General features: G+C 45.8%; 2 protein-coding genes across 2 annotated transcripts; both read right to left on the bottom strand.

Moving 5' to 3' along the window:
* Window positions 1-1,726: 1,726 nt before the first annotated feature.
* PtA15_8A137 (uncharacterized protein) lies at window positions 1,727-1,936 on the bottom strand (the record flags this gene model as incomplete). The annotated part of the gene is made up of 1 exon (XM_053171536.1): window positions 1,727-1,936. One exon carries the CDS (start codon window positions 1,934-1,936, stop codon window positions 1,727-1,729), a length of 210 nt encoding a protein of 69 aa, XP_053022790.1.
* Window positions 1,937-20,893: 18,957 nt separating this feature from the next.
* On the bottom strand, window positions 20,894-25,020 carry PtA15_8A138 (uncharacterized protein; the record flags this gene model as incomplete). Its single annotated transcript, XM_053171537.1, has 18 exons — window positions 20,894-21,159; window positions 21,285-21,378; window positions 21,498-21,589; window positions 21,709-21,788; window positions 21,877-21,944; window positions 22,060-22,167; window positions 22,245-22,308; window positions 22,375-22,422; window positions 22,490-22,610; window positions 22,683-22,718; window positions 22,803-22,995; window positions 23,071-23,198; window positions 23,280-23,392; window positions 23,479-23,629; window positions 23,743-23,756; window positions 23,844-24,138; window positions 24,369-24,479; window positions 24,678-25,020. 18 exons carry the CDS (start codon window positions 25,018-25,020, stop codon window positions 20,894-20,896), a joined length of 2,325 nt encoding a protein of 774 aa, XP_053022791.1.
* Between the last annotated feature and the right edge of the window lie 1,168 nt (window positions 25,021-26,188).

The raw sequence follows: 26,188 nt of genomic DNA on the forward strand, positions 1-26,188 counted from the left end.
CCCACGGTATCCAAATAAACCAAACGCAATACATCGACCGCAAGCTGAAGGAATTTGGGCTTGAAGAACTTCATTCGGCATCATGTCCGTTGAATCCCAGGGAATACCTCAAAAAGGCAACTGAGCAGGAAATCAAGCTGTTCAACGAACTGGGAGTAAATTATAGAGCACTGGTTGGGTCTTTAAATTATCTCAGCATCTTGACGAGGCCGGATATCTCCTTCGCTGTCAGTACTCTGTCGCAATATCTGGAAAAACCGGGGATAAAGCATTACCACGCGGCGATTCAAGTCTTCAGGTACCTGAAGGGAACCAGGGAAATTGGTTTAACTTACGCCAAACAGGAGAGCTCAGGAGTCGCGGCCTTTGTGGATTCCGATTGGGGCAACTGCCCGAATCGGAATCCGGAAGATCGACTACTGGATATGTTGTGCAATCAGGCGATCATTTACTCAACTGGAAGTCGACAAAACAGACGACGGTGTCATTGTCCACGACAGAAGCGGAGTACAAAGCTTTTTCGGACTTAGGCCGTGACCTGGCGTGGGTGGCGAATCTAGCAGATGAAACTCTAGTCTTTCCAAGTCTCAAGAACATCAAGGTCTATATTGAAAATTGGGGTGCGCTGGATCTCGCCAAAAGCGAAACATCGCAAAACGGATTCAGGACAAAACACATGTCCATAAGACTTCACTTTGTCCGGGAACTGATCGCCGCGGGTCTCATCAAAGTTCTCTACGTCAAGTCCACAGAGAACTCGGCGGACTTCCTCACCAAGCCTACGGGAAGGACGACCATCAAGCGCTCACTAACAAAACTGGCGGTAGTGCAAGTCTCTGAACTTGCTTCGAATCGATCGACTCGAAACACAGAAGGCTGTGAGAATTCACGCCGAGGTGAACGGCACCGATCTCATAAAATGAGAAAGGGGCCGGGATCTGAAAGAGCTGCGGAAACTGGTAAGCAAAGCAAACCGTCTCCGCAGTCCAAACCAGCGCCACGTGTCGAGAAAACTGAAAACATCTTCTGGATGATTACAGATTCAACACTCGTGAGCAGCAAGGTTAGCCACAAGGGAAATCCCGGCCAAAAATCATTGTCGGATAGAATTACAACAAGCGCCGAAGGTAAGCAGTTGTAAGAACTTGAACGCAATTGATCAGATAGATGCTAACGGCTCTATCCAAAAATATCTCATAGACCCAGTCAAACGAGAAAAGACCGACCACGCCGAAACCACTCAAAGAGTTGGAAAGTCAATCGGTAAGTGCTCGTGTTACTTAAGAGTGAGGGAAGAGACAGGCAAGAGCTGAAGCAACATGCTGTAAAGAACAGATCACGTTGCGACGCTACTCAGCCGTCTCCCCGACTCGAATTAAGGAAAGGACAAAGAAGGGATTCAACCCTGTCCAAGTAAGAAGAAAAATCTTCCTCGTAGAAGAGAGCGAAGAAGAGGTGACTAACAACAATCCAATCTAAACAGATAAGGATCATTGCGATCACGGAACTCTTCACTCCTCTCTCTACACGCTCAACAAGCCTACAAGCTTAAGAAGAGACGGTCCAGATCCTGCTCTTAGGTAATAAATAAGTTTTCATCTTATTTTCTATTACGGATCTTTCTACATTTGTAATTGTAACTACAAGATAGAAAGAAAGATCTAATGAGAAATAAATCTTAGTTCTCTGAAATCTTTCAAAGAGAAGGTGGTTAGTGGTTACAAAGTTACTTGCTCAAGCCCAGCGGATCCACCAGCTTGCCTTGAGTATTGGTCTGCATTGCAGAATCAATACCTGGAGCGTGTCCTTGCGCTTGAAACTTGGGAACCAGCCGATCCACCAGAGAGGAGATCCATCCCTGATCCCTGCCTGGAGGCAAGGCACCGTTGCCCCCATTGCCCGGCTGTTCCCTAGAGGCACCATCGGTCGGACTCATGGCAGAGGTTTCTAGGGGTATGTCACGTGATGAGGCACGAAATAAGGGGCAGAATGAGTGGCTGGGTGAGATGAAATTGGCAGGGACAGACAGGCAGGGAAGAGGCCGCTGGAGCTGTTGAAAACAAAAACAAGGCCAGTCCAGGGCACAAGCATGGAGGAACTCGGTTGGAAGCGAGTCTGAATTTGGGCATGAACATCAAATTGTGACACAATTCAGGCCGGGATGCCTTTGAAATCAAACATAATTTGGCCTCTCTTTGCAACAAGTTGGGTACCACAAAAGGGGTTGTGCTCATGCATGGCTTAAGGGCCCAAACCAACTCAATTCCCCACAGCTTCTGACAGCGCTGGCACAGTCACCACCAAACACTTTTGCTTATCCTTAGACTCAATCATCACCCAGACCTTCCCAACCCTAAAAAAAACAAAGGCGCCCCAAATAGGCCCACTCAGACAACACACCCTACAAGAGCGGCAAGTTCAGACTAGACACTCACTGCAGTCCGCAAGCCCACCGCGCTCAACGTTTCTTTTGCCACCCCAAATGTACCTGCAACATGCGGCATAATAGCAACATGGCCAATCACCTGGTCACAGTCAATTACCACATCCACCTCATGCTCCGCCTTCACCAGTCGACAGTTGAGGTCCGGATAATCGCCATAGGGATCTTCACTCCGTTGTACCTCTTTGAATGGTTTGATGACTAGCCAGGTCTTGCCGGGTGTTTGGGTTGATTGGAAGAGAATCTGTGTTTCACCAAAACGTTGATCCTTGCCTAAGTAGAATTCAACCAGGGAGTTTCCATGGTGGTGCTTCTTCAATGTAAAGGTTTTGCGGTCAACTTGAACGCGGCTGACAATTTCCACCGTGGGATCCAAAAGCCGACTCGTCTGTGTGGTAGGGCCCACACCCTCCAGACGTGCCACCGCGCGTTGCCACTTGAGCAGCAAATGGGGCTTGATCTCTATTGTTGTTGGCGCCCCTCCTTCTGTGTCCTGTGTGGCGAATGGGCTGATGCTCATTCTCTCTTGTTGGAGCAAGTGCAGGTTTGAGTTGATGTGCCATTTAATTATGAGTGTCTTGGGGATGTCCTCTGCACAAACAGCAGGGTTGTCAGCGCACATGAGCGGGGGCCAAAGCGGAGCTGGGTGAACTCACCAAGGTGTCTGTTTGTGGGGAGCCTCTGTAAAATTCCATTGACTCTTTCTTGCGCCCACGCGGCAGTTGAGCGGGGAGGACCAAAGCGCTTGATCACTTCTGAAAAATGTTGCGTCAGATGCAAATTGGGCTTGCTCAATGCTCCAGGCCAGCCATCTTGTAGAAATCAACGGTACTTCAAGATCAGACTGTCAAGTTTGCCAAGGTCTTGCACACTGATTTTGGGCAGAGTTAAAAAATGTGCCACCTGCGACAGTGTGGTGGTTGATTCCAACAGTCGGGAAATTCTTTGTTTGGTTGCGGTGGTGGCTGCACTCTTGTGAGATGTGACCCACAGTGGAATCAGGGTGATCGTGTAGTAGACCTTGTACAGCAGTATCCATTCTGCGGCCTTCAATGAGCCATGGCTGGCCGATCCTAAGTTGCGGGGCACTCTATCTATCCACGACGGCAAGATGGTGTGTAGAATGGTTCGATGGACTAGATCCAGCTCATCCGGGGAGATGCGGGGGAAATCCTTGTCATCAATTGGGGAATGTAAGACTCTGCCTCGCGCTTTCCCACCCTTGATGGTGTCGTCACTCCCAACATCCTCGTCAGATTCAGTCGTGGGCTCCTCCTCGGATGTGTGATACAATGACTTCTTCCTCAGACGCAACATGTAGGAGTGTTGTGATGATGTGTCCGAGTTGGTACAAGGGCCAGCGCGGGTTTCGGCCTTTGATGAGGAATGAACTCGCGGAGAGTGGGGGAGTGCAACGGATGTACTCCCCCCATAAGGTCTGGAGGTGGCTGAGCGGGTTCGTTTGCTGGTTCGGTTGGCGGGAGACTCTGTGATAGGACTGGCACGCTTTCTTTTCCCCTTTGCATTTACTGACAATCAAGCCTCGCCACCAAAAGGGGGCTCTGTGTAAGACTTGTTGTTCTGCCAGGCCTCGTCAAGCTCTTGCATTTTTTTGAGTTGTGCGCCGGCGGCCGGCAGATTTAGGAATCACATGCTGTGATCTTTCAAGTCACCCAGGGCCAAGGCATGCATCAACTCGATTGAAGAGTGTTGAACAGGTTTCCAGTAGGGCAGCTTGTTCAGGACACTCCACCTGGCCCCATGCTGTTTTGCAAACTTCTTCCTATTGGTGAAGTTTTGAATCTTCAGCCATTCGGATGCGCGTTGCCTGTGTGCCTCGTCCGTCCGGGAAGTAAACTGGGTGATATTGGTCTCGTGCAGGTTGCCCTTTGGGAGAAGACAAAAGGAACAAAACAATTGTGCCGCATGACTGCCGAATCCGTTGGCCTTCCGCAGCGCCGGGAGATCTGCGATGAGGGGGAAGATTGCCGCGCGCACAGTTCTCCCGGATGGATGGAGGCTGGTCAAATTGAAAAAGACTCCACTCCAAAACTCCTTCAGCTCTTCCACCAGAGGGCTCAAGATGTGGTTGAGCTGTTCCAGCTTTGGCTCCTTTGGTCCAGGAATGATGCCAAAAAGAAACACGTGTTCCAACTTATATCGCTGAGCTGCAGGGAGGTTCAGGCAAACTAGAGTGATTGCCCCAACGGTTGTGTGCTTCGCAAGATTCGAGCTTCCTCCTGGGCTAAACCAGTTGAGATACAGGCTGAAGACTAGATTTCCAGAATGGGCAGTATAAGTACCGGTACCGTCATCCAAATTGGCAAATTCTTGCCAGACCCGGCCGTGCCAGACATCCTCCATCGCCTCGTCAGCGCCCCATTCATGAGCAACAAGGGCTGAATCTAGCATGGTCTCAAAGTAAGGTTGCGAGAGCCGGTTGAGCAACCACGACTTCAGCAATACATAGCTGAATGTGCAAACAGGAACTTCTGCTTGCTTGTAGTTGGACTTGTAGAGAGCTTGGCCACAAGTCGGATTCAGATTTTCCGCCTTGGCCCACTTGCAGTAGCCTTGCTTTGAGGAGAGAAAAGGTTCTGTGCATTGTTTGGGATGGTCATTCTTCACAGATTGGCTTGGGTAGAGTGCAAAGCATCTCTTGCAGCATACGCGTGTGGTTAGGGTTGGGTTCAGGTTCAGCCAATGGAAGACGGCCTCTTGAGACTTGGGGATCTGCTCGAGAATCGGTGTTGGATCAATTGTTGTCCGATTTTTCAAGCTCCAGATTTGCGCAAGAAGTTCAACATTGGCCCGTGCGCCTTTCAAGAATTCCACAGCGCCATCTTTACTCAGTCTGTTGGCAAAAACTGATGATGCCAGGTGAATCATCACCTGTTTGCAGAAAGACTCTTCGAGGAGAAGGTTGTTCCGGGCATTACCGGTCAATTTTGGTGCTTCAGAAGCAGAGGCATTGACAGTGCTCTGCACAGAGTGTGCATCTGCCAATATCAATGACGTGTCACATAGTCAGCCCAAACAGTTTTTGCACTCACGGTTGTCTGGTTCAAGCCTTCTGTAGAGTGTGCTTGATCGCCTCTGGAGCTTTGGTTGTGCTGGACGTTTGCTTGCTTCTGATGATTCTCAAACACTTGCTTGGTCAAAACTCTGCCCGGTGTGGAACTCCTAAAAGATCAGGAAAGAGCTGTGAGGGGAAATAGTCAACTACACTACTAATAATGTAGAAGAGGCTACAGGTGCTGGTGAGGCTGCCCTCTTGACTAATGCTGATGGAGAGAGGGTTACACTAAGAAAAAGAAAAGGGTGTGGCTGATGATTCTCTTTGACTTAGATGGCTTTAACACTTTATGAGTCTGAGGTGTATCAATCCTACTGAGTGAGAGAGGAGAAGTGAGAAGGGGAAAAAAGCAGAAGCTCTTGGGGAGTCACTCTGAGATGTGAAATGAGATATATGCTGGGAGATATATTTTTATGGTGATGAAAGTGTATCTAAGTGTGATGAAAAGGGTGCTACAGAGGGGATGTAGTAGAAAGTGCATATAAGGGTGATGTTTAAAAGGTGCTACAGAGGGGATGTAGTAGAAAGTGCATGATCAGGAATACAACATCTAGAGGGGTGTTTATATATGTGAGAAGTACTACAGGGGGTGATACATGATGAGCACATAGTAACAATATCTGAAGATGAGCAGTAATGATGAAGGTGCAATGACCAAGGAGTTTACATGAAAGGTAACTATGTAGAAGATGAAATAATGATGAGCATTTGATAATAACTACAAGAGCTATGAAGGAATGTACTGCTGATATCATATGAAGAGGAAAATGAGTAATGAAGTTTATGTAAGATCTGCAGTCCTATGTAGCTATGATACTAATGAATGATGTATGTAATAATGCTAAGGATATGTATGAATAAAATACCTGCCAAAACTATACATGCCAATAACTGCTGATCCATTTGGAAATCCTAGGTGAAATGAGTGGGTGACTAGGGGTAAAATGGGGTGTAGAATCTGAATATGAAGTAATAATGAGGTATTTATGAAGGGTTTTGGTGATATGAGGGTGATAGTATGAACAGGAACAGGGTTACCACACCGGAACCAGCCCTCTACCTTGTTCTTCATGCTAGTATTTGCTGCAGCCATGCCGCTTGCAGAGACAGACGTAAATTGGTCGGTTGGCCATGTCTTACTACGACGGTTGAGGTATAGCACAGTGTAAAAGCCTTAACCAACAAGACAAGGTCATATTCCACTGCAGCACCCCAGCTTGTCTGCCAGGCAGCTCAAACGACCGTTGGTTCTCAATCTCCTCCTTACCCCCATCAAGGAGCTGTCACCCAGTTTCATGACCACAGCGATGCAAATCATTGCACAATTATTACATTGGCATGAACGTAAGTTAATGCCACATTTACCACAAATTTTCATCTTCTGTCGCGCCACCCTGTTGCCACTGTAGGCAAGCCTCCTGGTGGGTATCCCCACGCCCAAGGCTTGATTGCGGCAGCCACATTCCTCCGAATTCAGTTCACATCACCGTGTCACTTGCCTCCTAGTGATGTTGACGAGTGCACGACTCAATTGATCTGTGGCGCTGATTTGGTTAGTATCTCCTGGTTAACTCCAAATCCAGGTTTGAAAAGGTGGCAATTGAAGCACCAGTATGACAAAACAATGGCCGTTCCCTCTGTGGCCCCAGCAAGACTCTGTTCTGCCTTGCTCCACTGTCCTCAACTGACTGCCCTTAATATACATTTGGTTGAAGTGCTTGTCAAACACGTTCACCTATATTTGCCAATAGTTAAAACTCAAATTCTTTCACGCATCATGCCGAGTCATCATCAATTTACTCCAACCCAACTAAAGTGGCTGCAACAGCAACAACTCCTCACGGACGCCGAGATGAACTGTGTGGAGAATCAGCCAGATGCTCAAGACAAGATTGCCCTTCATCAGAACTTGGCCTACGCGTTCCAAGGTAAATTATACGCCAAGGCCCATGACCTCAAAATCCCTCGATGGGCTGTGCCAAACGTAACCGCCACTTGGAACGCAATCAGAAATCGTGAGGGTAAAGGTATGTGCCATGCAAGTTAGATAAAGTTTGGTCAGTGTGGGCTCATTCTTTCCCATCTCTCAGGACCCATCAACGTGGAGAAGACATCTTTACCAGAAATGTCAGCTTAGTGGGTCTGCTTGGCCAAAAATTGCACCAAAACAAAACGGTAAGTTTGGCCTGCCTATCTCCTCTGAGCTTCTTTGACTTTGGGTGGCTCATTTGTTTCCTGTCCCAAGGGGGAGCCTAACCACCGATGGGTTTTGATCGCCGATGTGTTGTTCCCCTAAATCCCACGTCTGTTTCCTCTCATCTCACCATGCAAATGTCTAGGTGGCACCCAGATATGAGATGTTATAGCTGGCTTGCCAGTTCACGGTAATTCAAGCCCTCAATTCCATCCTTCACTCTCTACCGGCGTTTGCACACCGCGGATTGCACTTGTCACGCAGTTGGCATCATCTCATGCTGACAAATATGAGGGTCAACCAATGCAAGTCGTGTCGTGAAAGTCACCCCAGCTCTTGGCCGGGCCAATTTGTGTCAGCAGGATAGGGAGACTCCTGCCTCCTGAGCTGCTAAGCACCACGCATCATTCACACGCAGACCGGCGCTTCTGTGCTGCATTGCTGGTTAGGGAGTGCCTCCTTGAGATGACATGCTGCGAGGGGTAGAGATCAATAGCTGGCAGCGGGCTCCGCTATACACCAATGTGGTTGTTGCTTTACCCAGTGATTGTAAGGGTTAGGGAAGTGTGTCTGGGTTAAGGCAACGCGCATAAAGATGATGTTGCAGGTTGGCAGGACGCTGTCTACTCTGACCTTCGGCCGAAAATCAGAGTGGACATCCTCTATACACGATTGCTGTGAGCCACATTTTCCTCACGGCGGGCCCCACACAAGTGGGCCCGCCGTGAGGTTGAGCCATTGGCTATCGGGGTGCACTCAACTCTAAAGGCCAGTGTCTACCATGACATTCGGCCGAACATTGCGGTCGCCACATGCCCAAAAGCCCCAACTACCCGGTTCTTCAAAGGCAATTGCATCCAAACAAGTCAAGTCCGACCACTGAATTGATCCATCTGACCATTGCAATCCCTTTGAATGTGCCCCACACAGACTCCCCTTTGTGGACCAGCACCACACATGATTGCAATATAAAAGTTGTCCTCTGTTGCTTGTTGCTACTCTATCCTACAGTCCGTCCTCATCCTGCTCCCACAATGTCATCATCCATGCCAACCTTTCCGGATGGTAAACCACCGCGCCGAGTCGCCAAAATCAATGCAATCTACTCCAATTCACCATGCGCTCGTGCCATGGCAGCTTTCTTGCGGACTCTGCTTAACCTGTCGACCTCACCCAAGAAGCCAGTATCAAATGATTGGCAGATTTGTGCTTCTCCCCACAACTTCCACGTAGGCTCCAACATGCCAGACTCAATTCTGGTGCATGACATAGATTAAATTCCAGCAGAAGCCCTGCAAAGTAAATCTCAGACAGTCAATCCAATATTCAGAACCATCTTCATTCAGGATCTTTCTACCTCCCACTTCCCTGGATCTACCTTTGCGTGGGATCATCCGTGGGATGCCCACTGGAACCAGCTCTTCGCGAAATTTGTACTGAAACACTGGCGGCATGCGTTCAATGGAGGAGCATTTACAGTCTTCTTCATCGATCCGGTGGAGGCTAGTAACTCTTCTATCCAATACGGGCTGCTACATCGTTGGTTCATTGGCAGGCAGGAAGGTCTCAGACTCGGCCGGTTTTCACCTGAACACAAAGTGAAGAAGAAGCATTCGGAAAGCAAAAGCAAGATGCGCAAGCAGGTAGGCTTTACTGTTATATCAGCCCCTGCTGACTCTTGGTTCTGAACTGACTGTGAATGCTCCTTGCTAGCTTCAGCAACACCGTCAAGAGACCCTCTTGTCACTTCCCATTGATTCTAGGTTTCTTTCAGTTTTCAACAACATCAAAGTTACTTCTGACACCGAAACCACCCTCCCACGCAAACCAGTCAAGTTGCCCCTGTATTGGAGATCAGACGCGTTCAGCAGGCTTGCGGCACAGCTGGATTCTATTTATGTTCAGAAAAAGTTCAACACTCTTGGAAGGATACACGTCCATAAGTTTATTCTCGAGTCACGCAGGCAACCTTCCGACTTGACCCCTTCAAACAGCTTCAAAGACGTCCCGCGCAACTTACCCATCAATTGCTACGCCCCGCAATATCTGTCCAAGCTGTCGGAATCCGAAAGAGGCTTACTTAACACACAGGCTCCCGTGTTGTGGCCAGATCTGGGAGGGATATGCTGAAGGCTTACGATTCAGTTCCTGTGAGTATTGCCATCTCCATCCATCAGTGTTGTCATGAGCAGCTGTGTCAGCCTGTATGTAACTAACCGTGTCTGAGAGGGTTGTTACTATCAAGATGATGGTGTAAGATGCCAAGGATGGGCCAATGGGTTCGTGGTAAGACCTGTAAAAGGTTTCACTCTATCAGTAATCTTGACTGAGAGGCTTGCTCAATTAAGGCGCATCCAGATCAACACAGGGTGTTAATAGGCATCCAAGGAATAACTCAACTTGGGTTCGTGGTTTTACCTACAGAAAGGTAAGGGTAATCAAGAGTTGAGAGTATTCCTGAATTGAATGATGGGTGAGAATGAAAGCACTGTTTAACTATAGTATGGGTTAAACTTTTCTGTAATAATATTCTGGGGGATAAACAGTCCTGGGGGGCGTGTTTATATAGAGGGGAAAGAGCAGGAGGGAACATGAGGCGCTTGGAGGCGCTTCAGGACCAGGGGGGAACTGGAAGCGCTCAAGGGAAGCAGATCCTCATGAGGATCAACATTGGAAATGATCAAGGCAGTGTAATGATCAGTACTGATCCTAGATCAGTAGCAGTGCACACTAGCTGATCATAACCAATCATTGATTCCATTCAGTGCTCTTTGAATTGGATTACATCATGTATTGTTTATGTATTTATATCATAACCAATATGTCATGTAAATAGGAACTGAGGCGTAACAGGGGATAAATGAGTGATACCTGTCTTGGGGTATTTCACGTGTACAGTAATATTACAATGTACTGTAATCTTACTGTTTGCATGTAAGTTAACTCTTATAACAACAGTACATTATGGTAACTGTATTTAACTATGGTTAACTGTAATGTGATGTATAACAAGAGTACATTCTTAAGCTTGTATCTAATGATATACATATGTAATAAAGGTGTAAAGGAATGTACTATAAGTAATGTGAACAATTGCAGGTACTTGGTACGTGTAAGGTACTGTGACATGTACTCTGTGGCTGACAAGCTGAGCACATTCATAATGCTCGTTTCCTCCCGTTGGTACGCTTAGTCTTTGCAACCTATCAAGTCAGCTTCTGGAGCAATCAACCGGATGGGGCTGAAGAGACTCTGCTTACAAGGCCAACTCCGCTTTCCGTCTCTGTATTTGATAGATGTTCATTTCCAGGCTCCCCTGTATGTAGTACCAATAGACACAGACTTCCTCCGTCTGGCCCAGGCGGTATAGCCGATCAATAGCCTGAAATTCATTTGCAGGGTTCCAGCTTGGTTCCTTATATATCAAGAGTCACGTTAGCCTGCTGGCCTCTCTGCCTGCCTGCCAGAGATCAGCCAGCACTCACCATAATGTACACATTCTGAGCACATCGCAAATCGATTCCCACTCCTGCTGCCTGCACGGATGCCAAAAGTACTTTGCACGTTGTGAGAACTCCTTTGGGACGGGTGGCAGTTCTGTGAGGGGGAAATAGCAGTTATAATATTTCAAGTATGTATGAAGCTTTTACAACTGTTACGGGTGGTTTGAAAGACCTGCCCCTCTATAATACTACACAAGAGTTATCACAACAAATTTGTTTTATTGTTGTGGCAAACTAATCATAGAGATAACTATATGTAGCAGTCTCCAATCAAACCTAGATCAAACTTGAATTCAGTGGAAATGTTGAGTGGATACGGGGAAATGGAGTTGGTGGTGGAAATCAGTAGGAACGTAAGATATGTTTTATATGGTTTATATGTTTATTGAGTGAGAGAAGTATGTGCGGAGATATAGAATGTTGAGAGCAAAAAGACTAATGGCAGATGTGAACTATTCAAAGTGTCTTTGCCCTCCTCCTTAACCTTCAGTTAGGAGTAAAATGGGTTAAGATCACTTTGACTTGTTAAGGGCACAAGTGGTGATGCTTGCTACTTGACTACTTATATATCCTCTGAGGTATGAAAGATGTTGATGGGCAACTTGATTGAGATCACACTAGTGGATTTATGTTGATTTTTTTGCTTGAGGCTTCTGAGTGAGATGTGTGTGCTGATTAGGATTGCCTGAGTGGCATGCTCCAACTGAGGAGGGAAAACATGCTCCTTATATAGTAAAATGTGAGGGATTTTTGCTGGTGGGGAATTCAGTTGAGGTATTTATGCTGGTGTGACTTCTCCTGTGAGGGATTTTTGCTGCATGGAAGCTTCCATTGAGGTATTTTAGCTAGTGAGCCTTCTGATAAACGTGTGATCCAACATGTGACTGATGATGTCATGCGACCATACAGGGGTACGTGTGTGCACCTGTATAAACTACACCCTAACTATGTACTTGTACCTGATTCTATACTATGTACTACCAAATATAAATCTATAGTATTTGATTATGTTCCGTCACAAACAGTTTAATCCAAATAACTTTTGACTGAGTGGAGCTAGCCTAGTGGTTCAAGTGAGTGACTAGGGGTTAAATGACCTTTAGAATCTAATAATGCAATAATACATCCAAGAATATGCCTCCTTCTCATGTATTCAACCATCACTTTATGTAATTTGATACTTGAAACAGATTTGGCACACCACAATGTTTGTTCACTTCGGAATTCGTTCAGGTTGCTGTCACGCTTTCGCACATTGAGGTCCCCAGTGAGCCAAGTGAATCCAATCTGTTTCTCATCCAGAGCTCGCCCAATTCTAGAGCAAGGAAATCAGCATGTGTCATTGTAACTGTGCGCATTTTAGCTTGCCACTTCACTCACATCTCCAAGAATGCAACAAAGCTGGAAAACACAACTGCCTTTGGGCGTTCACTCAGTTGCGGTCGTATAAACAAGGCTTCTAGACTTTCAACTAAGTGAATGATCTTTCCAGAATCCTGCCATTGCCATGTTGGTTGGATTGGCAGCTCCATGCGTGCAAATATTGGATGGTTGCAGAATTGGCGAAGCATTGTCAATTGTCGGAAGAACTCGGCGTGGTCCCACTGCTTCCCAGATGTCCGCAGTCTCCCAAACGTGCAGATGAATCTAGCATGCAAATCCCTTAAATGTGGCTCCCACTTCGAGCTGCATCTGACGACCACGGCATGTTCCACCTTGCTGGGCAGGTTCAAAAGAACGTCCTTGGTTCTTCTTAAGCAGACTGATTCCATCAAGCGGGTCAGACTCTTGATAGCCTCAGGCACCCCCACTTTGATCTTGGGAATCAGACATCTCTGACAGATAGATTCATTGTCCCATGGTGCGAGCTTCAAAATCCCGATCAGGCTCTGAAGGTCTGTCAGGTGATTCTGTACCGGTGTCCCGGTTAAACAAAGTAAAAAATTTGTTTCAAGTTGATGTATATTGTGGGTTCGGTTCGAGCTGGTATTCCTCATCAGGCTATCATTATCATCAGCAAGACATCCTCTTTAGGCTGATAGATCAAAGCTCCACTCACTGTGCTTCATCAAGCACAATCCTGAACCAATGGAGCTTAATTGATTCAATTGTGACTCGCTTGTCATCTGGCATATTCCTGCTCTCCCCAATCATCTCGTAAGTTGTGAGAACCACGAGGCACGATTGGAGGACCTGTTGAGTGAGATGTTTCCGCTCGGAGCCGTGGAACACTTGGTAAGTGATTGCCTGATTGGTAATGTCAGCCTTAGAGATACAACAAGTATCCTAAAGTCTGCAAAAACTGGTAAACCATTTACAAATCCTGAAATATTATTGAATATTCAGAATCCTCGTGATAAATTAAGGGGGGTCACCCACTCAAAGTAACCCCTCATTCCTACTCCTTCATACATTTTCTCATACATGTACATATAGCCATAAAGCGCTCCAAAGAGCAGGAAAACTACATAAAAAATCTTTACATAAATTAAAATACATAAAATTATATTAATTAGTAAAATACCTTTCCCCCGTGAAACAGGAACCACGGGTGAGAGTAACACTCAGTACAAATTGATATTACACTTCATATTAAGCTATTTCACATGACAATTGGTTATACAAATGTCACGTGTGGGAGTAAGGGAAGTTGTGTAATATTGTACAAATAAAATACCCATAACCAAGGCAGATTTCACGTCTACTCTTGGCATTTACCCATAGCCAAAATCAATGGGAATATTTCAGCGCCCTCAAAGACCTCTCCAGTATTTAAGGAGGTAATTGATCCACTGGAATTGTCCCCTCAGACATTTCACCACCCAGTAACCTGTAAGTTAACTCGTGAAAATTCTCCTCTGGCTTATTAAAGCCACCACTTCCTTTATTTCTGCCCTTTTGGCACGAAACCTACTAGATCTTAACTCTAAAATTGCCAACATCCCTTATAAGCATTTATTACAGTTAAATCTTTATAAATAGTTGCTGTAAGACTCCCGCCTCTGACACGCAGCCAATCAGTTTAAGCGCTTACCAGCTATTTCTACGTCAAAACCTTATATATCCCTGTTCTTAATAAGTAAACCTTATTAATTACAAATATCCTCCTCTTAAATAAGAGTGTTTAAACCCTTGTAGTGGCTAAAAACCACGTAACAAGTTTGGCACATTATTGCCAGTGTTTTTATTTCAGTACAGTTATAGTACTAGGGCAAAAACCCTTATTTCTGACGGGTTTTTTCCCTAAGTTTCACAAACATAGCTGACAGGTAAAGTGGAGTCTGATTTCATTTTCCCAATTAGAGAGCGTGGCCAGGGGGCAAACAACTAATGTAGCTGCCGATCGGTTTATCCAATTGGCCCAGTAAAATTCCACCACGCGCTCTGAGTCGCGAGAACATAAGCTAGGGTTGTCAGAGTTTTTCCCAAACCCATGTTGTCGGCAAGGATTGACCCTTGAGTCGTGGGTGTTGGATGGGCCAAGTTGTTGCTACCGGACTCCCCCATACTGCTGTGAATCCAAGCATTGGTAGGATGCCGCCACAACTGCATTGTATCGTTGCTGGCTGATTCGTTCTTTCTCAGGAAATCGAGCGCAGCAAGCTGATGAGGGTGGAGGTTTGTACGGCATTGTCTAATAGCTGAAACCAGCCAAGCTTGGCTGGCGTTTACATCCCTGTGGACAACGTAATGCGGGATGTCGAAGAACAGGCTGGGGTTGTAGTTCCAGATTGGTGTCAGATCCACACCTGCCGCTGCGAAGGCCGCCTGGATATGGCTGATGTGTTCAGAGCGGCTGAATACACAACCCCACACCTTGGTCCGGACACGATGGTGGTTGACCACAAAAGCTCGTACCTTCATGATATCAACATCGTGTGGTGAAATCTCGTTGCCGGTAACCGGAGCCAAACAGGTTGATACTGGCCCTAGTAACGGCCCGAGGTGTTCACTGGCCCTTGCACTGAGATCTCCTACCCGCTCTTGTGGTGAACAATACACATGGACCCGTGCACGACCTCGCTGCAACAAGCCGACCTGTGGGACGTGGTTGTGTGAGGTCGGAAGAGATGGTGATATGGGGGTAATGAATTGCCCAAGACAATAAGTGCTTCTCATTGTACCGTAGCAAAGAGGGGGCCTGTGAGGATCCAAACGGTGGACAAGGGAGGATTGAGAAAATTCTTCTGAGTGAAAATTGGGGATGTTAGAATCTAACCGTCAAGTCTGACATTGACTCAAAAAGGTATGAAAGCATGATGTGTTTGTATTTGGTCCTTATTTGTGGTTTGCAAAACAGAATTCACGGACAGCATCTACACACACAACCCATATGTATGTATCTGGCCCTTGGCCTGAAGTAGGTCCCCTAGACAAGTCAGCTGCAAGCGGGTATCTGCCACTTGCCGCTTGGACAATGAGAGAAGGGATTTTCACTTTTGGCTGCACAAAATGTGGCATCTTTCTTGGGTCTTTGCAGGATGCACTGTGGGTTTTGAACACCATTACCTCCTCAGATCTTGAAGAGCATGTCTCAACCAAAGGTTTCATTGGGTGCAACTGGAACACCCAGGTGCTTGCTCAGTGGACAGGGAACTCAGCTTATCTCGGGGCTTTGTGGTGGATCAAGTCTGGCCCAGCTGGATGATTTGAATGACACCTACTGTAGAAATTGAAGGGATGGATTGGGATGAAGGGTCAAGCTTTTCTCACCCTCATGTGTAGCCCCAAGCGCGCAATCAGCAACGTGCGGCACAGCTCACCGGGTCCGCATTCCATGATTGGGACCCAAATCCTTCCCATTTCCCCACCATATGGGTGATTTATTCAATGTTAGGTACAAGCAGCCAAGCTGAAATCTGCGGGCTGGTGGGCAGGGAATGCCTGTGGTTAGCTTCCTCATGGAGTCAATCTCCGAATTGTGGATTCGCCCCCTTCAACGCAGTGTGACAATTCCTTCCCTCCTTCCAGCTCCAAAGCATCCTAGGATGTCCTGCTTGCAACATTACACCCATCTCCCGAGCTGCTAGACATGAATGGCAGAGCTCACCCATCACTTAGTGGCCCACTTCACCTAAAACCCAACCCAGAACCACAGAAGGGGTTTGACTTGAGCAACAGAATTGAGAAGCATGACACGCCAGCTCATCTTGGGCCAGGGATAATGGATGATTGAACCAAAAACTCAGCAGCAAGATGGGCTAGCGGTACAACTAAATCAGCAAAATATCCACATGAGTTCAGGCCAGCAGAACAATGAGTTAATCATCATTATTTCACACACATGCTGATAAGAATAGCATGAACCTAGACATGAGTTGCAGCTAGGTTCAGCGCTGACATTGGACCAACATAAGGCCTTGCGATCAATAAAATTACGGTCTGGCACTCTCTAGAGAGAGCCACAAATCTCCCCCTGGTGCTTGCTCCCCTTGTGCTGCAAAAAAAATAAGTGAAGGGATCTTTGATCTCTTACACTTTCTTTTTCTACTGCAAATCAAAACAGCAATTTTTTTCTTTTCCCTTTTGTTATAATCAAACTATGCCCAAGAATCTCACTCATGACCTGTCCCAAATTTCTCCTGTGACAAATTAATTCACTGCTGAAGATTCTACTACCCTCAAACTGGCCTGTAAGGCCTCCTCCTCCTCAAATTCCTCTATTTCCAAAGTCCAAAGCACTCGAAACCTCCTCTTTTTGTAGCTTTGTTTTGTTTTGTTTTGTTTCATTTTCTATTTCTTGTTTAGATTTATGAATCTCAAAATTTCCAATCAGACTCTTAAGTTTTATTGATTTTTGGCTCTTTATTTCTGTTTACTTTTCTTTTCTCTGCATTTCTTCCTTCCACTGCAAAAAAACTGTGTCAACTGTGAGCAGTTGACATGCGGTAACTATGAGGAAGCTTGTGGTATTACACCAGCCTTACCCAAGGTTTGACTCAACACAATCTTCAATGCACAGTCACTGTGCACCTTGCGCAGTGACTGTGCCAACAAAGGCACTTGTGCAATCAGGTGGAGTTACAATGGTAGCTTGGCTTGAGTATCCTGCATGTCAACTGCAAGCAGTTGACCAAGTTTTTTGTGCAGTGCGTATTCTTCATTCTTATAGACCTACACATGAGACCAGATATCACATGTTTTATGGTTACATTGCACTATGTTTCATAACATTATTGCTCTTTTTTTAGAACATATAGTTGTAATAGTAAGTACAACTGAACAATAGCTAGAAGTAATCGTTTGGACCCAGGTACTGGGTCTGTTTTTTGCCCAAAGCAGGGACCAAGTACTACACCCAGCACCACCTGCCAGGTACCAGCAGTACTTATGGCGGGTAACGGCAGTACTTTGTGCCTTTTTTGCATTTACTTGGCCTACGGGACTTGGGACACCAATTCCTCAAATTCCAGCTCGCCAAGAGGTATTTCTCTTGGGGAGCTGGTCAGAGTTGAGCTTGCCAAGAGCAACAAAGGGTAGTTACGTTACATTGTGTTATCCGCGCAATTTTGGTAACGTAACTACCCCCGTTATCCGGGGCCCCCCGTTACTTTACTAGTAACAGGGTCATTTCAGGCCCCGCACGTAACGTAACGGGCCTCATTTGTGAGGCCCGTTATCACGTTATCAGGGGGATAACGCAATAACAGACCATTTAAGGCTTTTTAGCCTCATTTTTTGCCCGTTCTCAAGGGCTCCGCGCGCCCGGATAACGCAACAAGCATAAAAAAAACCGGCTCAACCTGTTGCAATAACGTAATTGCACTGCCGTTACGCATAAAGCGTAGATAACAACAAAAATTTCATTACGTTACAGTTATCTACGTGTTACGCGTAGCGTAACTACCCTTTGTTGCCAAGAGGAATAGACACCTCTTGACGGGCTGGGATTTGACCAACTTACCATGAAGAACAACCTGGGCCAGCTGGTGTAAAAATTCAGCTTGTCAGAAGGTATGTAATCCTTTTGGGGAGCTGGACTTTGACCAGATTTCCAAGAGACATTTTAAGGACTCCAGTTTGAGTCCCTCACCGGTTGTTGTTGAGTAGCACAAAAGAAAAGGCAAAAATTCTAAAAAAAAGTCTAGTACCAAAGTAGGTGCTGTATTGCAGGTATCTAGCCAACAGAGAGTGAAGCTCTCTCTGGTAAGTATGACTAGAAAAACTAGGAGAATGAGAAGAAATGGAGATAGCTTACCTAGCTGGGAGATAGTGAAGCTCTCTGCTGGACTAGGGAAGTATTAGGAGACAAATAAGTACTCTTGTAGCTTATGTGACACTGTGAAAGCTCTTGTGAAAGGTTCTTGTAAGACACCCGGGATGGGGGCTTACAGAAATACCTTTTGGCGAGATGGATTTGTACCAGCTCACCAAGAGGAATATCCCTTGCACCAAACTGTGATCAACTGGCCAAGAGGTGTGTATTTCTCTTGGCAAGCTGGTACAAATCCATCTTGCCCAGAGGTTTGTATTCCTTTTGGCAAGCTGATCAAAGTCCAGCTTGCCAGGAGGAATGTTTTCTTCTTGGCGAGCTGGTACAAATACATCTCACCATGGTCAATTGAGGAATACACTTGACTCCCCCTTGTATGCCGATTTAGATGCAAGTCCTTGCCTGTGGGAGGCAGGCCCTTTGGACTCCACCTTGTGTAAAGCGTGAGACACTTGGTTTCAGTTTGGAGGGGGGTGTAGGTGGAGTGCTTTTATGGTCAACCCTCTGAGCTGTCACACAATCTTGGTTACTAATACCCCCTTCCCCATAAGAAAAAAAATTACATTTTCTGTGAGTACCATTATGCAAAAAAAGGCCATTCATCCATATTTGTTGAGTACCCTTTTTGGCTTTGGCCAGAAATTGGGTCAGCCTTTATGCACACCAAAGAAATACCACATGCACACCATTTTTGGTGTATATTAGTGTGCACTCCAAGAAATTGGAGTGCACACCCATGCACTCCAAAAAAATGGATTGCACACTCATGCACTCCAAAAAATTGGTGTGCACACTGATGCACTACCTGATTGGTAGTGGATTTCTCTTCAATCTCACCAATGGTAGGCTTTTAGTAGAAGCCCACCAAGTCTAGCATAGAAATTCTATGCTACACTACACTTGAGGTGTTAGTCAGGATGTGCTAACAGCAGCCCTTTTGCCTGTAGTGTTAAGTCACTCCTACTGCTGCTACACTACAGAGAGTTTAGCAGCAAAAAAGGCCAAAACCCACTCCAAAGAGCTTTGTAAAGTGTAGAAGTATTTTCTATGACATGTGCAAGTTGGATAAGAGCAGAGAAGATGAAATTCCCCCAATTCTACAATAAGAATCCTGCAAAACTACACCACACCAACACTTTGGTTAGCTTATTGAATATTAGTCTCACCAGGATGTAAGTGCTCAAGTTGGTCACTTCTTTTAGCTTGGTGAGTTCTGCCTCTTTTTTACATCCTGGCTGTATTGATTTCACATGGCTTCACTCCACTTTCTTCAAGTGATTAGGTGTGCACTCCAATTTTTCGGAGTGCGGGAGTGTGCACTCCAATTTTTTGGAGTGAATGAGTGTGCACTGAAATTTTTTGTAGTGCATGATTGAGGCTCGAGCACTCCAATTTTTGGGAGTGCATGGGTGTGCACTCCAATTTTTTGGAGTGCACACTAATGCACTCCAAAAATGGTGTGCATGTGGTATTTCTTTGGTGTGCATAAAGGCTGACCCCCAGAAATTTCATACATTTTGGTTACCTACCTTTATAGGGGGTTTCCAGGGTCCTGGTGGCCCCCTGGATGCTGCGGGGACAAGACGTTAGATAGATACAGGTGTTTCACAATAAGAATTCTTGCTTCCTGCAGCACCAAATTTGCTTACAAGGGGGATTCAAAGTTGGCCATGCACAACTTGCATGCACTTTTGCAAGTTGGTGTTCAAGGCTTTTATTGAACACCAAATTTCAAAAAAAACATTCAAGCAGGCTTAGGGGGTGTAGTACTAGTGTGGCTTGCATGCACTTTTGCAACTCGGTGTTCAAGAATGAACTGGAACACCGACTTGCAAAAGTGCATGCAAGTCACATCTGGCCAACTTTGAAACCCCCTATTGCATAAAATTTTGCCTGCAAGTCAAGCAAGAAATCACACCAAGCAACCTCATAAGTCATAACAATACTCGCAAGGGCTCGAACTCCTTCCCGGGTTTCCTCATTGTGAAATCCCCTAATTGGTTCCCATTCTGCCTCCAATTTTCTTCATTTATGGTGTTCAAAGTTGGTTTGCATAATTTTATGCATGCATAAATCATAAAATCATAAAATCTTTTTTGCAGGGGATATGACTGTCTGATTATGTAATACAAAATTTCCTCACCAAAATATTTTTATGATTTTATGATTTATGCATGCATAAAATTATGCAAACCAACTTTGAACACCATAATTATTGCGCTCAAATTCACATGCCAATTGTCAAGCGATGTGAAATAATAAAAGCTCATTTCACGAAAACAAAAAGAAAAAATTCAACCACGTAACCCACAACCAGAAAAAGAAAGTAAATACACATCATGTCAATTACAAAATAGATGTTTTAAGAACAAAAGGGCAGATGTATAAAGTCAAATCATAAAAGACAAGTAAGCAAAAAGTCATAGGTATGGATCTTGTGTGATTTTTTTTCTTTGGAAAGAAACTAATCAATATCCATTGGGAAGGCGGAGTTCTCAGCAGGAATCCCATTAGGAGTGGCCTTGGGGATGGGGCGACCATTACTAGTACCACTGCCATCGCTGGCGTGCGGAAGCGTCCCACGAACGGGGTTACTAGGAGAATTATTACCATTGGTTTGCGGCCTGTTCGAGGGAAGATTGCTGCTCGCAGGCTGGGCTAATTTGGCGCCAATGAACTCGGCGATCTTCTCCCAATCGGATCGCAGGATCTGGCTCGGCCTGGACTGGTCTACATACACACAAAGCCAGCGCGAGATATACGCACATTAAGTCTCGGACCCATCCTTCACGGGGAAGAGGACACCATCGTTCATGACGTTACACAAACAAAACAAACATGGTATTTTCACTTACCGCATATGTTCACCTTCCCATAAGGATATTTGTCCATCCACAGTCGGATTTGCGCTCGATCTTCCTCAGTTGAAGACAAGAATCCAGCAGATATCTAGACGAGTAATGAAACCCAGAGAGGTGCGCATGAATTTGGGTTTGATGGGTTGACTGTTCATTTGCTCTTCACATGTTTGTATCCATTTCAAAAAAAAAAAAAAAAAAAAGGCTGACCACACGATGCCAATTACAGTCGCTAGGAAGCTTAAGAGGAGGCTGTCTGAAACTAGGAATGTGTACCGAGGCCTTTAACTTGCTAGAAATGTCTACAAAAAAGAACCAGTTTCATCACGGCCAGTGTTTCAGCTTAAGAAGATGTGAGGGATGACGATGGAATATAAGAGAAAATAGATTTGATAAAAAGGAAGATTTATTGGAAATTGACCTTTTATTTCAAAGAACACAGGAAGCGCGGCACAGCCTTCTCCCAAACAGATGAGCACAAGGTTTTGACAGTCGGATAAGCTGGAAAGTCGATGGGCAAACCGTCAGTTCAAATGTCCAGTTTTTTTTAGAAGCAGATAAAGTAGTATCTGCATGTCTTTGAACTGACGAGATGAACTGATTCCAGATCCAATTAACCATCCGTTTGAGCGTCCTCGCTTGCTCGGCTTTCTTCGCCTGACAATCAATGTTTTTGGGAAGATCGAGTGGATCAGAGAAGAGGACAATCTAATGCTGCGGTTGCGGTGGAGAAGGTTCTCGGTAGTCTTTGTGAGGAAGGGGAAATGCTCACCACACCGTCGAGTGCCAGATCCGAGAGATACGAAGGCAAGACTTGGACGTCGACCAGTCCATAGTCATTTTTTCGGATCCAGTCCATCAAAACCTTGTTGTATGCGATCTATGATCCACTTAAGGGCTAATCGATCAGCCTGAAATAGATTGTCCAACTCTCTCGAGGAGCAAAGACCCACTCACAAGTGCGTCGTTTTCGTCTTTAACATTCGCTGATTCCGTGAAGATTTCATTGCGGAGACTACCCCTGTTGTGATGCAATATTCCAATGACTTTCGGGATGTAATTACTAAAAATGTAAACAAAAACTTACAGATCGTGCATGAACAAGACTAATGTTTTACAATCATAAACATTGTCCCTAATGAAAGAGAACCAGTTATCTTTCGTGCCAAAGGAACGAGAGCAGGATGATAACCGAGGCGTACGTGACCATGATTTGATTCTGGTAAGATTTGGAGAGGCCAGAAATTTGTTGGTCGTGAGCTGGAATGGCGCACAGCCCATGGGCTTCATATAGATCGTACGACCGATGCATTTTAAGGACATCTAAGGAAGCCAAAGAAAATGTTCTTTAAAGCGCTACAGGTCATGCGCCTTGGGAACATCGTAAACGCTTACCTCCGAGAGGAATACTGAGACCATCCATCTCAAGTTCTGTTCATGAAATGTAAAAAAATGATTATCATAGGTCTGAGGGTAGCAGTGATGAACGACACAAGACGGGTAGGGTGAACATACCATACTTAGCGGATAGCCCCTGTCGGGGGAGTGATTTCCAAAAGGCTGATTGAATTTTCAAGCATTCATCTACGGTCTCTGTTGCCACATCGCTAGCAACCATTGCACAGCCCAGCTTTGGTGGCGCTTCACCCATCAAGACTTTGATACACTCAGTAGCTGACAATGCCAGAGATTCCAGGTGATAACCACCCTATTGAGGACCGAGTAGATCAGCTTGATATTCTTTCAAAGTGAAAAAGGGAGACAAGAGAAAGTGATTGATTACCTCAAGTGCCAGTACGGTATTTCCGTTTGCTAGTGACGTTAACATATGAGTCATGTGAGCAAACCCCTCGGGCGTGACATTACATTCCCCCAATGGGTCGTTTTTGGCGGCATCAAATCCAGCGGAGACTGCAAGGAGCTTTCAGGTGAGTTTCTAAAGCTGTTTTTTTTTTTTTCTATGATCAGTTACAGGCATGAAAAAACACAAACCGATGACAAAGTCCGGGTCAAATTCCATGGCTATGGGCATGACGAGACGTTGGAAAGCGTAGATGTAATCGGCGTCGCACATTCCGCCCTCTGGCCAGGGAATGTTGACATTACTACAGAGACATTAAGTGAGAAGAGTTGGTTGACGTCGCGCAGTGCTCATTGAGGGCCATGAATTTGTCGGGTCAAGCACACTGACAAGCCTTGGCCTTCCCCCTCTCCCACTCGATTACTCGCCCCCCAATCATTACCTGGGTAAAAGTATTCTGTCCGATTATCTTGAAGGAAGCGATGAACAGAGATATACAAAACACTCGAATCGTGATAGAAAGACCGCTGGATTCCGTTACCTGGTGCAGATAAGGGGCCGCAGGGATAACAATACATAATTAAGTGAGCTGAGGCGAGTCTATCTGGTACTAGGGATCAATCAATCAGCTGGGAAAGACGCGGGCCAGCGTACCGTGATGCACATCCCTGTTTTAAAGAAATCCACTGGAGATCGGTCAAAAACTTGGATACATTTGGTTTGACTTGAATTTGAAGTAGGGTGTTTTGACTGACCAGTCCACTAGCAGAACCTTTTTCACCCTTTCCGGATAGACCGTTCTGAGCCATTTAGCCGAGATGGCCGCGTTATTGAAGACGCAGAAACCAGAGGGATCCTCAGGTTCAGAATGGTGACCAGGGGGCCGGACGACGGCAAAGCCATTCTTAATCTTCCCGTCCATCACCGCGCGACACATCTCGATCACTCCTCCACATGATAGTCGGGCACAGTCAAACGTGTCTGCATTCACGTAGAGTGACAGTCGCGAAAAATACGCAGAGCGATTTTTTAGGTCTTGTATTGACATTGCTGCAACATAGTCAAGGCAAATTTAAAAGCAGTTTCAGTTCGACATTCACGAATTTAAATGATTTCATAGTTGAGGTGGAGCAGGCCGCGAATATTGAATGGGATGAAGGGGAGTTTAAACCGTGAAAGATCAGTACATTCCAGTAAACGAAATGAAAAATATTGGTAGGCATGATGAAATCCACGAGAAATGAACGATATTCTTCGCGTCAAACTTGCGCGCAACTTACTTGCAGTTTCCTCAATCCGTTTCCAATGTCCCTCACTGTGAACCAACATGATCTCCTCCTTGGTAGCCTTCCGGATTTTGATGTGCTCCAACTGAGTGGTCAATTTCGCCTCTTCAACGATATTATCATTTTTTGTTTCAAATATTCATTTATTAGTATTGCGTTCAGAAATGGGAAGACGGAACGAATCAGCAGCTTTTCCTTCTGAATGGCAACGTTGCACTTGGGACAATTGTTTTTTTTTTTTTTCGCGCACACGATGTGGCGAGCTAAGCATAAAAAAATTGATGAAATGGAGGGCTCCTCAACTTGAAACTTGAGTCATAATTCTAGATATTCTAGAAGGCCGTTCGGGTTCTTCATTTTCGTCATCCTGGTCCTTAATCGTATCCCATTGGGCGTCAGGCTTCCAATGTTTAAGCATCTGCTGGGAATGACATATCCCAGTGCGGGTGGGCCTGGACGAGGAAGTAGACGGGACATGGCGAGAAGTCGAGTTGAATGTTCCGTTTTCGTTTTCGTGCGCCATCTTTGAATGGCTAGGTATCTCTGGCGGTCTGATGTTTTCTGCGTGTGCTCGGGTGAGGGTTGGGTTGGGATTGGAGAGGACCTCAAATTGATCAATGTTTTCTGGTCGAGCTACCGGAGGCATGGACTCACTCCCACCCGACCGGGAGCCCGTTTAGCCCACCGTTCGGTATCCGAAAGGGGGCTCTGTTAGCGCAGCCGCAGCACATCAGAAACAACCTTCCCTTGGCAACGGATATCAGCCTCAATCCCTGCCTAGGAAGTGGACTGCATCCCACCCGCGACACCTCCCCCTTTGATGAAACCCATGGGACCTGAGTGTTCATCATTTGAATCCTGCAAGAAACTCAGTCTCCTTTCTGCAAAGAGATGGACACTGACATCTACTGTGTTTACCTCCCCACACTCACAGCAGCTACTCCTGCTGGATTGCACAGCAGCTTGCACACCAGGGAAGATTTGAGGGCACTCCCCAGGGAGTGCTTCACCTTGAATTTTTTTCATAACTTGGCACAATGTCTACTACAACATATGTATAATCAAAGATCAAATGATATAAAACTGTACATAAAATATCCATAACTCAGCTGGAACTCATCTGCAACTCCATTGGAACTGTTATGGTATGTTCTGGGTAGAGGAAGACGAAGTCTGGGATCTGGGGTTTTGGTTTTCTGGATCCTTTATGGTTGATTGCAGGATGAGGAAGCAGTCCGAGATCTCCAGGCTCTCAAACCTTGAGAGTGCTGTTTGTGACATGTATGTGTAAGCTATGTACATGGAAGCCTGCGCTGCAGAGCCCGTGCCACAGCTCATAACATTATCCTCCCCTTCAATTCCCAATCCAACCCCTTTTCTGGTTAAACTGATGACAAAATAAAGAAAAAAATCCTCCTCTTTTGGCTCTGCATTCTGTCCTCAGGCAGCATTAAAAAATCCAGTGGGAAAAAGCTTGCCTTCTCACTTTCTTCTCCGCGTCCGTCAGTGTTTGGCCGCCGCCTCCAGGAATTTGATTTGGAAGTCTGATAATAGATCTCCACATTTTGTCAGGTTCTCTGCCGGCTCCTACAAGTTCTCCTCCGGTCCAAATCCCTTCCAACTGACAATGTATTGAAGTGTTTCTCCTCTCTTCCAACAGTCAAGTACCTCTACCACCTCCCATTCATCTCCGCCATCAACTATTACTGGCTCCAGAGTCCTTCTCCGCCACTCTGCCACTTCATCAGGTTTGTTCTTGCGGAGAAAAGAGATGTGGAAAACCGGATTGACACCCTGCATAGAGAGCGGAAGTG

The sequence above is a fragment of the Puccinia triticina genome, chromosome 8A, assembly GCF_026914185.1.
Source record: "Puccinia triticina chromosome 8A, complete sequence".
Lineage (NCBI taxonomy): Eukaryota > Fungi > Basidiomycota > Pucciniomycetes > Pucciniales > Pucciniaceae > Puccinia > Puccinia triticina.